The sequence below is a fragment of the Papaver somniferum genome, chromosome 4 (assembly GCF_003573695.1).
Source record: "Papaver somniferum cultivar HN1 chromosome 4, ASM357369v1, whole genome shotgun sequence".
NCBI classification, from domain to species: domain Eukaryota; kingdom Viridiplantae; phylum Streptophyta; class Magnoliopsida; order Ranunculales; family Papaveraceae; genus Papaver; species Papaver somniferum.
The window spans coordinates 74,234,561-74,246,441 of NC_039361.1; the positions used below are offsets into that span (position 1 = coordinate 74,234,561).

The window sequence follows — 11,881 nt, forward strand, 5'->3', positions numbered from 1 at the left end:
TTACCCGACACATCTGGATCTGACTCAATATGTTTGTTTTCTGAGCCAGATTTAACTCATCTGACTCAATAATATGCGAATCAATGACTTGATTCCATGAGTCAGGGACATATTATTCGCCGACTCAAATGAGTCCGAGTCAGGAATTCAGTCTGAACCAAAATGAAAATCAAACGATCTGACTCGAGCTGAGTAAGATTAAGACACCGAGTCAGTCAAAAACAAACGCGCTCATTGTTTGATGATTGGCTGGCTCAAACATTCATACCTAGCAACCCGAAAGATGCGACCTCGAACATTGTTCTCATTGAGTGGCAAAAGTCCATCACGGAAAAATTTAAAAAGAGAAAATAACCCACAAGTGGAAGTGTATCTGTATACACATTTAAAGTTCTTAACTTTACAGAGTTAAGGCGGTTTCTTACTCCCAAATTTTGACTGTTATATATACTTCAGACTAGTATAATGTTTTCATTCTTCAAATTCAAGGTACCAATTCTACATAACTCAGAAAAAGAATCAGAAATCAAATAGGAACCCAGTTCGTAAGAATCTCCAAAGAAAAAAACTTGTCAAAAGAAAAACCGAATTCAATCCTAGAAAGGACAATGGGTCGATTTTACTTTTTCAAGATTCTTCTTGTTTCAGCTATGATTTTGTCTCTTTTTTTCTCACAAGGTATATATAATTATCCCTATTCCTTTACATTAAAGTTCTAAACATTCTTATTATTTTATGATTTAATTTGATTTGTTTTTTTTTTGTAGGATCTGCAAGAAATTTAGTAAGTTTGGGAAATGGTGATCATCATTCTACTGTTGATGTAAAGGTCGGTTCTTTTCATCTTTTTCTCCAATTTTAATCATTTAATTAGAATTTTCCATGATTGAATTCTTATGTGTTTTGTAATTGATGTTGTTTTGTTCAGAATGGAAGAAAGATGTTGCAAGTTAATGTCATGGATTATCAAGAACCAGGGGCAAATCCAAAGAACACTCCTGTTTTGCCTCCTCCACCTCCTGCAAAAGGCTAACTGTATTTTACATGTCTTGATTTTCTTAATATACATGTCTTGATTTTCTTAATAATTACTAAAGAAAGAAAAGTTCTTGATTTTCTGTGTTGGATCTTAATTTTGTTTGATAAAGTTTTGAGAAATGAGAGAAAATTTTCTCATGTAGTTATTACTGTTTTTGTGCTTCTTTGATTGTGTGTTGAAATGAAGGTACTTGTATTAATATGTGACACCAGTTGGTTCTATGAATACTAGTTATCCTGCAGAGGATTTGTAAATGGAAATTTAGTCTAAAAAATTTGGTCGGAGATCTGGTTCAGCTGATCAGATTTGAGAACGGGATACAGGCCTTGGCTATGCCTTGTTCGCAACATTCTTCAGGTTACAGAAACCTTTTAATAACAATTTCAGGAAGATCAATATTTATTACGATAAATGTTGAAGACAAAAAATCCCTGTTCTTGAGTTCTGATAAAATAGTCCTAATTCTTTTTTCTTTTCTTTTCTATATTATTGATTAACGAAGTAGACGATGAGGTGAACAGAAATCATCAAGTCAAAAATACAGACTTAGATCACCTGTAAACTAGCTGCGCTGCCGAGGTGTAAGGACTAACATCATGTTTGTTTTTTCCTCTATGTAGAGGCTAACCTCTATTAGCCTCTATATAGTGGTGGGTCCCATTTATTTGGTGTTTGTTTTTTCCACTACCTCTACAAAGATAGAGGTAAATCTCTATCTATATAGAGGAAATCAAATAGCACCAATGAGATGCTATCTTTGAGCCTCTACCTCTATTAAACCTTCAAATGACTAATATATCCTCGAACAAACTTATAATGTCCAAAAATAATTCCTTAATTTAAAATCTAAAATTTTACATGTTTCAAGAAAAGTGATACTTTCGCCCGTTTCAGAAAAAGGGATATTTTCGCGCTGTTTCAGAAAAAAGTGATATTTTGCTTCGTTGCAGAAAAAGTGATACTTCCCCCGTTTCAGAAAAAGTGATACTTTCACGCTGTTTCAGAAAAAGTGATACTTTCACGCCGTTTCAGAAAAAGTGATACTTTCGCGCCGTTTCAGAAAAAGTGATACTTTCGCGCCGTTTCAGAAAAAGTGATTTTTTCCATGTTTCAGAAAAAGTGATATTTTTGCCCTGTTTCAGAAAAAGTGAAATTTTTTCCCCGTTTCAGAAAAAGTGATATTTTCGTTCCGTTTCAGAAAAAGTTATGTTTTTGCCCCGTTTCAGAAAAGGTGATTTTTGCCCTGTTTCAGAAAAGGTGATTTTTTTTTCCATTTCAGAAAAAGTGATACTTCCGCCCGTTTCAGATAAAGTGATACTTCCGCCCGTTTCAGATAAAGTGATATTTTTGATCCGTTTCAGAAAAAAGTTATACTTTCGCTCCGTTTCAGAAAAAGTGAACATCTTTGGTTGTATTTTCTAATACATTTTTTTCCTTTTGGAATTTTTGAACATCTTTGGTTATAATGAATATTCATGGATTTTTTGAATATTATAAGGGTAAAATGAGAAATATATAAAATTGGGTACACAATATAGAGTTGTTAGATAGTGGTTAAACAAACGTGATTTTAAGAGAGATTATATAGTGATATTTATATAGATATAGAGGTAAACCTCTATATAGAACACTCTACCTATATAGAGGAAAAAACAAACGTGTTGTAAGTCTGCTTAATCAGTGAAATCACACGTTCTACTATATGATGCTATTATACTGAAACGAAATAATATTATGACATTCCAAATAATTTCACAAGAACAAGCACAAGATGGGTGACAACTTTTACAGACAATGAGTTGTACATGAGTTTCATGATTAGTTCCAAATGTTAAACTTGTGTCATAAATAGATAAAGGTTTTCTTGCTACATTGTAGGGAAGAATCCTCTTTTGTGTGACATAATTACTGTTACACACACCCTCCACATTTCATACAGAAGGTGGAAACAAGAAATCAGAATAACGGCAACTCATAACAGGCCTTGAATCATAGCAATTGCTGCCTTTACTGTTGATATCTTCTTCTACTGGAACAGAAAAGAAAAAACCGTGACATTCTAATTTGCATTGGATCTTTTTTCCTTAGATAAGCAAGAGCAGAACTCAAGCATTGGTCGTCAATTCTCTGGCTACCTACCCTAGGGTCATTGGATTCTACAACCACCTGGGTCTTGTCCGCGACGAACATTGCCATAAGCTGATAGTTCAAGAAGATCCATCTCACGACCTATTGTTCAAATAACCATCCAGAATTGCCAGAACACCAATTCCAGCTGTCAGATAAGATATTTTCAAGCGAGACATTTTTTTTCAAAGATAGAAATTAAAAAGCAATAGAAAGATTGTTCTTTAAAACTGATGTAATTTTATGATTAAAGGGGATACAAGTTTCGCGTGATTTAAAGTGTACCTGCAACCCGGCAGTAAGAGCTCTTCTGGATTAGATCAGCTCTCGAAATCTCCGACTCAATTTTATTTCCCTTTGAACGGTTAACTGTTGCCTATAGTACACATGAAAATCAATAAGTTTGCAAACCGAAAGCTGTGAAATTAAAACAAAAAAACGCACCCAACGTAACACAACTAGACGACCAAGTGCCCAACAAAGAGATGTGGTCTTTCTCTTATTCTGATGGTATTACAGGATCAGCATGATGAAGATGGAAGTGAATTCAGATGAGAAACTTCCTCTGTGCTTGGCGAGTATTCACGAGCTTATGAGGTTGCAGTCAAAAGCCAACAGCAGTCATCCAATAACCATGGCTGAAAGACCACTAAGAACAAGAAAAAAATCTTCCCATGATAGGTAGTTTTGTCCGTTAAATAATTTTAAGTACTTTTGTTCATAAAAGTCCTAACAGCATCCAAAAGGTCAGCCAAATCTAACAAGTTTGACTCAGTAGGGGAGCTAAATTCAGATATTTGGCATGATTGCCAAATGAAAGTGCTGAATTTGGCTAAAGGCCATAAAGGTTCCGTACTGGTCGAAGGCTATGACAAAATCACCTGTTAGTTGAAACCGAGCGACAAAATCAGAGGACTGGTTTTACTGAGCTTGGTGTAAGTGTAACTCTCTTAAGTCTCAGACAAACTTCCCCTTGAGCCAGGCACTCGCTGCGGGACTGCAAACTGTGCCAAGAAATTGCAGAATTTGCTCTTACTTTAAAATTGTGCCTGGGGACCTTCCAAAATGAGTGTTAGTGATTATTGCCAAATGATAGCTGATTTGATAACTATGTTAAATATCAATATTTAGCTGCCCTAGTATCATACCTCTTTTAGCCAAATATGTAAGTTTGGCTAGATGGTAAATTCTCCCTTTTGCAATTGGATGAAACACGGCTCTTGAATTACTATTTTACACGCTATAAGTTGATTGGAACAATGAAACAAATTATAAAAGAAGAGGCACAACAAAACCTGGTACATGTCGAGTCTACCTGTAGAAGCTTTTATGTCGAACTCTTGAAAAACCTTGGTTCAATAGTAAATTTGACTAAATCAAAGAACTGGTTACAATATCTTTGGTTGACAAACTCAATCTCTAGATACACTAGAGACTCCGACCTCACCATGTACGCTCGCAAAACACTAGTGCAGACCACAATTCTCGCACTCTCTACTGGCTCGCACAACTCACAGTAAGGAGAGCCCTAACTCTCTTACTTACAAGTAGTTCCACTACCAAAACTCCTTCCATAATAGGAGTCTCTAACCAACTTCAGCGAACAACAATTGGCCGACTTATGTAGACTCATCTCTGGTAACGAAACTGATTTATCCCTAGAACACTTAACAGACTTACTAACCAGCTTAACTAGCTAGATAATCCTAGTTATTTCTAGACAGACCATCTTCCTTGTTAACTTGACAAGCTTAGGTTCTAGAAATCACCAGACTTTTATCGGAAAGTCTGTGTTCAAATCTAAACAGGACATTTCGAAATGTAAATCACAGCAAACACAAAAGCACAAGAACCTCATCACAGAATTAATCAAAAATGTCAAAGGAATACCTGTAAAACCTGGCAATTGTCCAGTGTACTCTTCCCACCCTGAAATTTGGAAACTTCATCAAAGCAATCCAATACAGCTAACAAAAGACATTAAAATACTATCCCCAAAAATTCCAACCATTTTTCATTCAATACCAAACCAAGCTCCGCAAGATTATCAGAAAAAGGTAACATCTTTTTCAGTCAAACCACATTGATGAAGTCAAACAAAAAAACCCAAATTTCCTGAAAATGAAACCATACCTTGGAGTAAGGCAAAATATGATCATAATCATGACAAAGACAACCAGGACATCCAACAAGCTTTCTAAAAACAATATTACCAAGTGGGTCTCTTCTCCATCGTTCTGGATCTCTTCCTTTAATCTTCTCAGCTTTTTCCCAACACTGTTGTTTAACACGGTATGGAAAACTTCTAGGGTTATTAGGGTTTTTGTAATCAGGATTATATCCTCTTCTCTCTTCAAACAATCCTTCTTCTGTAATAGTATCTCTATTTAGAAGATATGTAGCTCCTGGTGGTACTGTTGATGATGACCTAGAAGATGGACTACTCCCGAATGATCCTCCTGAATCAATGTTCAATCTGGTTTTTGCGGGAGATGATGAGTTGTTTCTTTTTTGATTTCTTTCCTTCTTTGGTCTCATATTTCTTTCTTTACTTCGAAAATGAACTCTTGAGTATTGTTCTGTTGTGTTCCTCTTTCAGGTATTCCTAAAGCTAAAACCTTTTGAGCTTGCTCACTGTAACTAAGCGCAGAATGACACGCGTAAGGATATATTGGGTGGATGTATGGTTACTGGGCTGTCTCGTGCGATGGCCCGTACTGCAACTTACTTGAGGCCTGGTTACACAAACCAATATTTTTGAAACATGTTTTGAGGCATACTGATTTTTTTTAGGCATACCAAATGGTGACAAAATAGGGTCACTAGATAAAAAAGACCATCACCCCTTATCCATCCATTTTTAATAATGACAAGTATGCCCTTATTTAATTAATTCTAATAATAATAATTAAATGTTAATGATTATGATTAATTAGTAATGTTAATTCATTGATTAAGTTAAGTTGCTAATGTTATATTAGTAGAGAAATCAAATTTTTTGAGAGGAGGAAGAATAAAAAAGGAAAACTAGGTTTTGAGATTATTGTGATTCAAAATGGATGATTCCAAATGATGAAGGAGTATCTTTTCTTTTTTTTTTTTTAATTCTATTCTTCAAAAAAATTGAATGTTTACAAAATTTTTCAGAGTTCAACATTAGGTTCGAACTGCTATTTTGGAAGCAGAACTTGGCGCGAAGAACAGTTCGGCTCCTAGTCTACAGCCGAACGTTGGGGTTTTGTAAATGTATGTGTGGTTCGGCTGATTCGTACTACTATAGATTTCAGCCGAACCTCATGGTTTAATGAAAATGACGAGTTTCAGAGAAATGTTCGGTTAACTTATGTTCAGCCGAACCTTGTAGTGCGACTTCCAAAAAAAACTTAGGTTATCAGAAGGTTCGGCTGAACACATAGCGAAGTCGAATCAGCCGAGCTTCAATGAATTCAATAACTTAGCCAAGTCAAAGGTTCGGCTGAAAACCTAGCAAAGTCGAATTAGCCGAACATAATGTTTCCCTGAACTATATCTTATGTTCGGCTTAAAATTGATATTCCCAGATCAGCCGAACTGATCTTCTGAAAAAACAAAAAACGAAGAACAAAGCTAGGTTCGGCTCTAATTTCTCAGCCGAACCCCCTTCTGAAAACACTAATTTCATCTAAGAAATCCTATTTTATCAATCAAACGATGTAAAAACAATGAAAAACAAGATGGGTTTGTAGGAAATATCTTCTAAAGAGTAATCGAGATTTGGATTTTGCCTTCCAACGTCGCTCAATTGGATTAGCTCTTTACTTTTGTTGAGAACTTGCTTGATTTGTATGGTTAATCAGCGACGAAAAGAAATTTCAACGTTTATGCAGGGAATAGTTCGGCTGCGGGAGATGAGAAGAAGAAAGATTGAACTGATTTTGATTAGTTTTAGTTTAGGTTTTTAATTTAGTTGAAGGGAAACCTAGTAATTTCATCACGGCTAGGACACCCCTTATAAACATACCTTACATGGTATCATCATTTAGTATGCCTCAAAAAAAAATCAGTATGCCTCAAAACAGGTTTCATATTTTTTGTGAAAAATAGTAAAATACTATAACCCCCTTCTATATGGGTTCAATATATAGAAGCCCCACTAAATCGATCATTCATTGTCAACTCCATACTTTCAAATTTTGTTATTTCTAGGCCAAAAATTCTTAATTTTGGGCTTGATTTTGAATTTTCCCTAGTCGATGACATCATAAAAAAGAACTAAAGTACCAAAACTAACCCTCACATATATACCTGGTTATATTAGAAACGGAATCAGAAAATAAGATTCATTTTTCTTTTCTCTTTCAGAAACTTCCAGAGCTCCAGACGATTTTTTTTTATTTCTTCTACGTGCAATCGATTAAGAGGATTGAATCAATTTGATTCAATATAGTATACAACTGATGATCAATTAATCTACAAACTCAAATCATTCATTCAATCGATTGATTTGAATATAGGTTTGAGTTGGTTCCAAGTTATTTCAGGTTAGATTTTCGTTTTTCTTTGTTCGATTAGGTTTTAATTTTTGTGTTGATTGATTGATTCAAGCATAGAAGAAGAACAACCAGATTTGTCATGAATCAGGTGATTTCACTTTTTTTTTTTAACATTCAGTTTTTTCCTTCTGGATCTAAAAAATTGTTAACTCTAGAATTTCATTCTGAATCTGAAATTACAGCTTCGTCAAATCTTCTTTGTCTCTCATCTACTCAAAAATCTTCTATAACTGGTTATTGTTTCATCTCATCAATTTCTTCTTTCATCTTTTCCACGGTTCTTTTAAGTTGTAATTTCTTCTTCTTTGTTGTTTCTCATGCGTGTTTTAACCTTGATGATTGCTTGTTATGCAGGTTTAACAATGGAATTAAGAAGATATTCAACAATAACAGATATGAAATCGTCGTCATTCATCTTGAGCTTTTACTGCTAATGAAGATGCACCTAATAATAATAATAATAACACTTTCCTGATTGAAAATCAAACTCTAGATTTGTAATCATCGCAACTTAATCTCTATTAACTATCAAATTTTTTCGCATTTGATGTTCCTTTGAATTTCGACCTAATGGATTTGATATGAATTTGGTGTTTCATATATTTATAAAGAAAACAGAAGGTTTCCAACCTATGATTTACTATAATTAATGAAGAATTCCTTTGTTGTTTCAGAATCAGTTCTCAAGGTTCCTGATGATGATGAAGGAAAATTTCTATAGTTGTTGATCATAATGTGTACAAGGATATTTGAATGCATAAGAGTATTATTTGCAACTGTGTCATTAATTGCACAATGTCCATATCCTCCGCGAGTAAATGTGTAACTTCCAGATTATTCATCTGGTAAGGCTTACTACGACTCAAACCCATCTTTCACTTGGTAACTATTTGATATCCCTTGTGAATGTTGTATATATTACCTCATAGGTAGCTGACATTGTTATATATTCCATATGTAAGAAGTTTTCGTATTTCCAAATGTATTTCTTACCTCTTAGGTAGTTATGGCTTTGTACTTCGTGTTGTGTTGTTGGTATTTCTGGCATGGATAATGTTTCTCCTCTTCAGTTCATCTTTGATAGTTGTATTGCTACCACTAGGATGTGTACTGCTCAGTTCCATTTTTAATATCCCAATACTCATGGTGTGAAGTGAAATAATAATAATGTCCTTGTAATTGTACTTTCTGTTATATTTCATACTTTTTTTGGTGAATCTTATTATTAAAGCTAAGCTTTGAAATTGAGAATCTACTCGGTTGTTGTAGATTCTAGGATGTTGTAGCCATACAACTATATTAAGTTTCCTTTGAGGATTGTTGAGTCTCATCCAGATGGTATGAAAGTTACAACTCATAATTTTACTTTTTTGCGAATGTATTTCAGTAGTTATATGGATGTGTAACAAGTAATTACACAAGCTATATGGATGTGTAACCACTAGTTACACCAGCTATATGGATGTGTAACAAGTAATTACACAAGCTATATGGATGTGTAACCACTAGTTACACCAGCTATATGGATGTGTAACCGCTAGTTATACATGCTGGGATATAGTGTCTATGTTATATATATTTCATTTTCTTACATTTTTTGCACTAGGTTTCGTACTAGTGGACTTGCCTTGTCTTGCGAACTCTTTCCATGTTTTCCAACTGAGGTTTTTATGTTAATTTGCAGTATGTTATGGTCCTACTAAAAGGATTAGTCCCTATCTCATTCGGTGGGAGTGAAGAGAACAACGCTTTTGGTGAGCTAACATCTATTGGAGGTCTTAATGCCGATGTAAACAAGAAACTAAGTGCAGCAATTCTCGAAGACAATATCTTTGTGTCCAAATCTCGCTTCTTTATCGAGTTCACTGACACAAAGGCAAGCAATATAAAACTCCTTGCAGATCTACTTTGGGATATGTTGCGTAGTCATTCATTTAGTCACTGGTCTAATGCATGCTTACACCGACATTAGAAAATATAAAAAATACCATTCAGTGTTTCAAAACCACTATAAAAGTTATTTTCAACTTTCAAGTATCTAAAACATCTTCTGATTGTACTTCCAGTAATTTTTTACCTCTTCAATTTGTATCTTTTGGTACTTATGCCATTGTTTCTTTTGTCTGTGCAGGGTTGAACTTTGGATGGAATGAATACGCTTTCTAAATCCTTTCTGGTATCTTAAATCTCTTTTGATGAAATTGTGTGGCTATAAGAATGTGTATCTACTAGTTACATATGCTTTCTAGCATGTGTATCCGCTAGTTACACATGCTTTTAGGATGTGTAATTGCTGGTTACACTTGCATGTTGGATGTGTAATTGCTGATTACACATATATTTAGTGATGTATATCTTCCATGCATAGATGATTCTTATCTTAAACTATACATTTTAAAAGGAAAACAATCTAAATTTGTTTACTTGGGGTTTTGTGGTTTGCAGTTGATGTCCTTATCGACGGTCTAGCAATTGATGCCCATATCGACGGTCTTATATTAATTAACAGTATTTCAGTGTAAGAATTAAGATCTGCCTTAGTATTGTTCAGTGATCGGTTGTCAACCGTCAAATATAATTCCACTTTCTTACTTAACTACAATAATATAGTAAGTGGTAGGAAAGAGTTCGTATCCACAGAGAGGCTTTTGTTTTTATGTAATTTTCAGTTTCTAAGATAACCAAGGAGGATTTTTGTTTTAGCAAATATAATAAAATAAAGTACAGCAAAGCAAATAGTTGGAATAATCAATAAGGAGAAGATATTGGTCATGGGATAGTATCATTCACAAACATGTATTTTCATCAATGACTAGAATTGATATTTTAATCTCTCATCTATTAAAAGCCCTAGGATACCTTGATCGCAAGAATATCCCGCCAATTCCCTAATTTCATCACAACCAGATTAAAAGATGCATATGTGAATTCTTCCTAGAAAGTAACCCAAAGTATAAAAGCACAATTAAGTTTAACTCTGTAAAAGCTTTAAGATTTATGGAATAAGACTAATCAAAGCAATCAAACGTGTAAAAGTACTAATTCGATTTAACCAAGGTTATGATTCATATGTGACTAGTAGGATATATCGCTACAAGCACTACCCAAAATTATGCTACTTAAAATCAGGGACAAACAACTTTTTCGTATTGAAAACCCTAATATAACTTTAGAGATGAAAATCGGATTGATTCCGGACTCAACCAATCAAACAATCAAATCATATGATAAAATAAACCATGAATCATAAACAATAAAGTTGAGACAAAACTAATTCATAGAATCAAATAACATGCTTGAAAAATCAACTTTTATCCCATAACCAATAATTGTATTTAGTTACTCATAATAATGGAGTTCATCATAATCATAATCAATAAAATAAAGAAGATGAAAAAAAAACGAAAGCAAACCCTAGAAGAAGTTCTCTCCTCAGCTCCAAGTAGAAAATAATACGTGACCTCCAAAGTTGTAGAAAGCTTTTCCTTTTTGTAGCTTTTCTCCCTTCCAAAACTAGGTCAAAACTTCAAAGCCCATTAGATGAAAATTCACGTGGCTCAAAAGCGAGATGAACCCATGTAGAAACTCTGCCAAATAGTGACCGGAAGTGGGACGGAAAATGGCTCAGGTGACCGGCAAAGTCAAACCGGTCAACGGGTCAGATCGGTCTGGTCAACTGAGTCGACCCAGTCAATCACCGAGTCAGGTGAAGTCAGGTTCTAACTAGCCTGACTGGGTTTGGAATGAGCCATTGCAGCTTGCACAGGCCATGCTTCACCTGTGCGGCTGTGCCTCATCACCAACTGCTACTCCCTGTGCCTTCACTTCAAGCATCACCAGTAACTGAACTGCAGCTTCAACCACCTGCAACTTCATTAAAGATCAAACACCACAACAGACCCATTCTGCTAGGTTCAAACTCCATCTCAACCCCGTGTCTCTGCAACATCACCTGCAGTTCATGCATTCCTCATTTGCACCAATTCTTTAGCCATTAGTAACAACAAAACCTCCCATTTTCTTGACCTTGTAGACAAGCTCAGATCCTTGCACAAACAGCATCCAAGTTCTCCAGCAGCAACAACTAAGACACTCCATCTCTACAGCTCCAACTTGAACTCTGATAGAAACCTATTCTCCATTTTTCATTGCTTGTAACTGCAACTGCATCACCTGCACATCA

The 11,881-nt window shown here is 34.9% G+C and overlaps 2 protein-coding genes across 3 annotated transcripts; one reads left to right on the plus strand and one right to left on the minus strand.

The window, feature by feature from the left end:
• The first annotated feature begins 373 nt into the window (after nucleotides 1–373).
• Nucleotides 374–1,180, plus strand: LOC113273988 (protein PSY1-like). Its single transcript, XM_026523543.1, has 3 exons — nucleotides 374–678; nucleotides 768–829; nucleotides 929–1,180. The coding sequence occupies exons 1-3, from the start codon at nucleotides 609–611 to the stop codon at nucleotides 1,031–1,033; spliced, it is 237 nt and encodes a 78-aa protein (XP_026379328.1). The 5' UTR covers nucleotides 374–608; the 3' UTR covers nucleotides 1,034–1,180.
• Nucleotides 1,181–2,759: 1,579 nt separating this feature from the next.
• On the minus strand, nucleotides 2,760–5,789 carry LOC113275915. Of its 2 annotated transcripts, XM_026525493.1 has the most exons (5): nucleotides 5,300–5,789; nucleotides 5,057–5,095; nucleotides 3,452–3,542; nucleotides 3,179–3,268; nucleotides 2,812–3,068 (listed from the first exon to the last, which is right to left on the minus strand). In XM_026525493.1, the coding sequence occupies exons 1-4, from the start codon at nucleotides 5,702–5,704 to the stop codon at nucleotides 3,186–3,188; spliced, it is 618 nt and encodes a 205-aa protein (XP_026381278.1). In that variant the 5' UTR covers nucleotides 5,705–5,789; the 3' UTR covers nucleotides 2,812–3,068; nucleotides 3,179–3,185. The 2 variants fall into 2 exon arrangements, with proteins under 2 accessions (XP_026381277.1, XP_026381278.1); XM_026525492.1 differs by having other exon boundaries at nucleotides 2,760–3,268.
• Nucleotides 5,790–11,881: the final 6,092 nt, after the last annotated feature.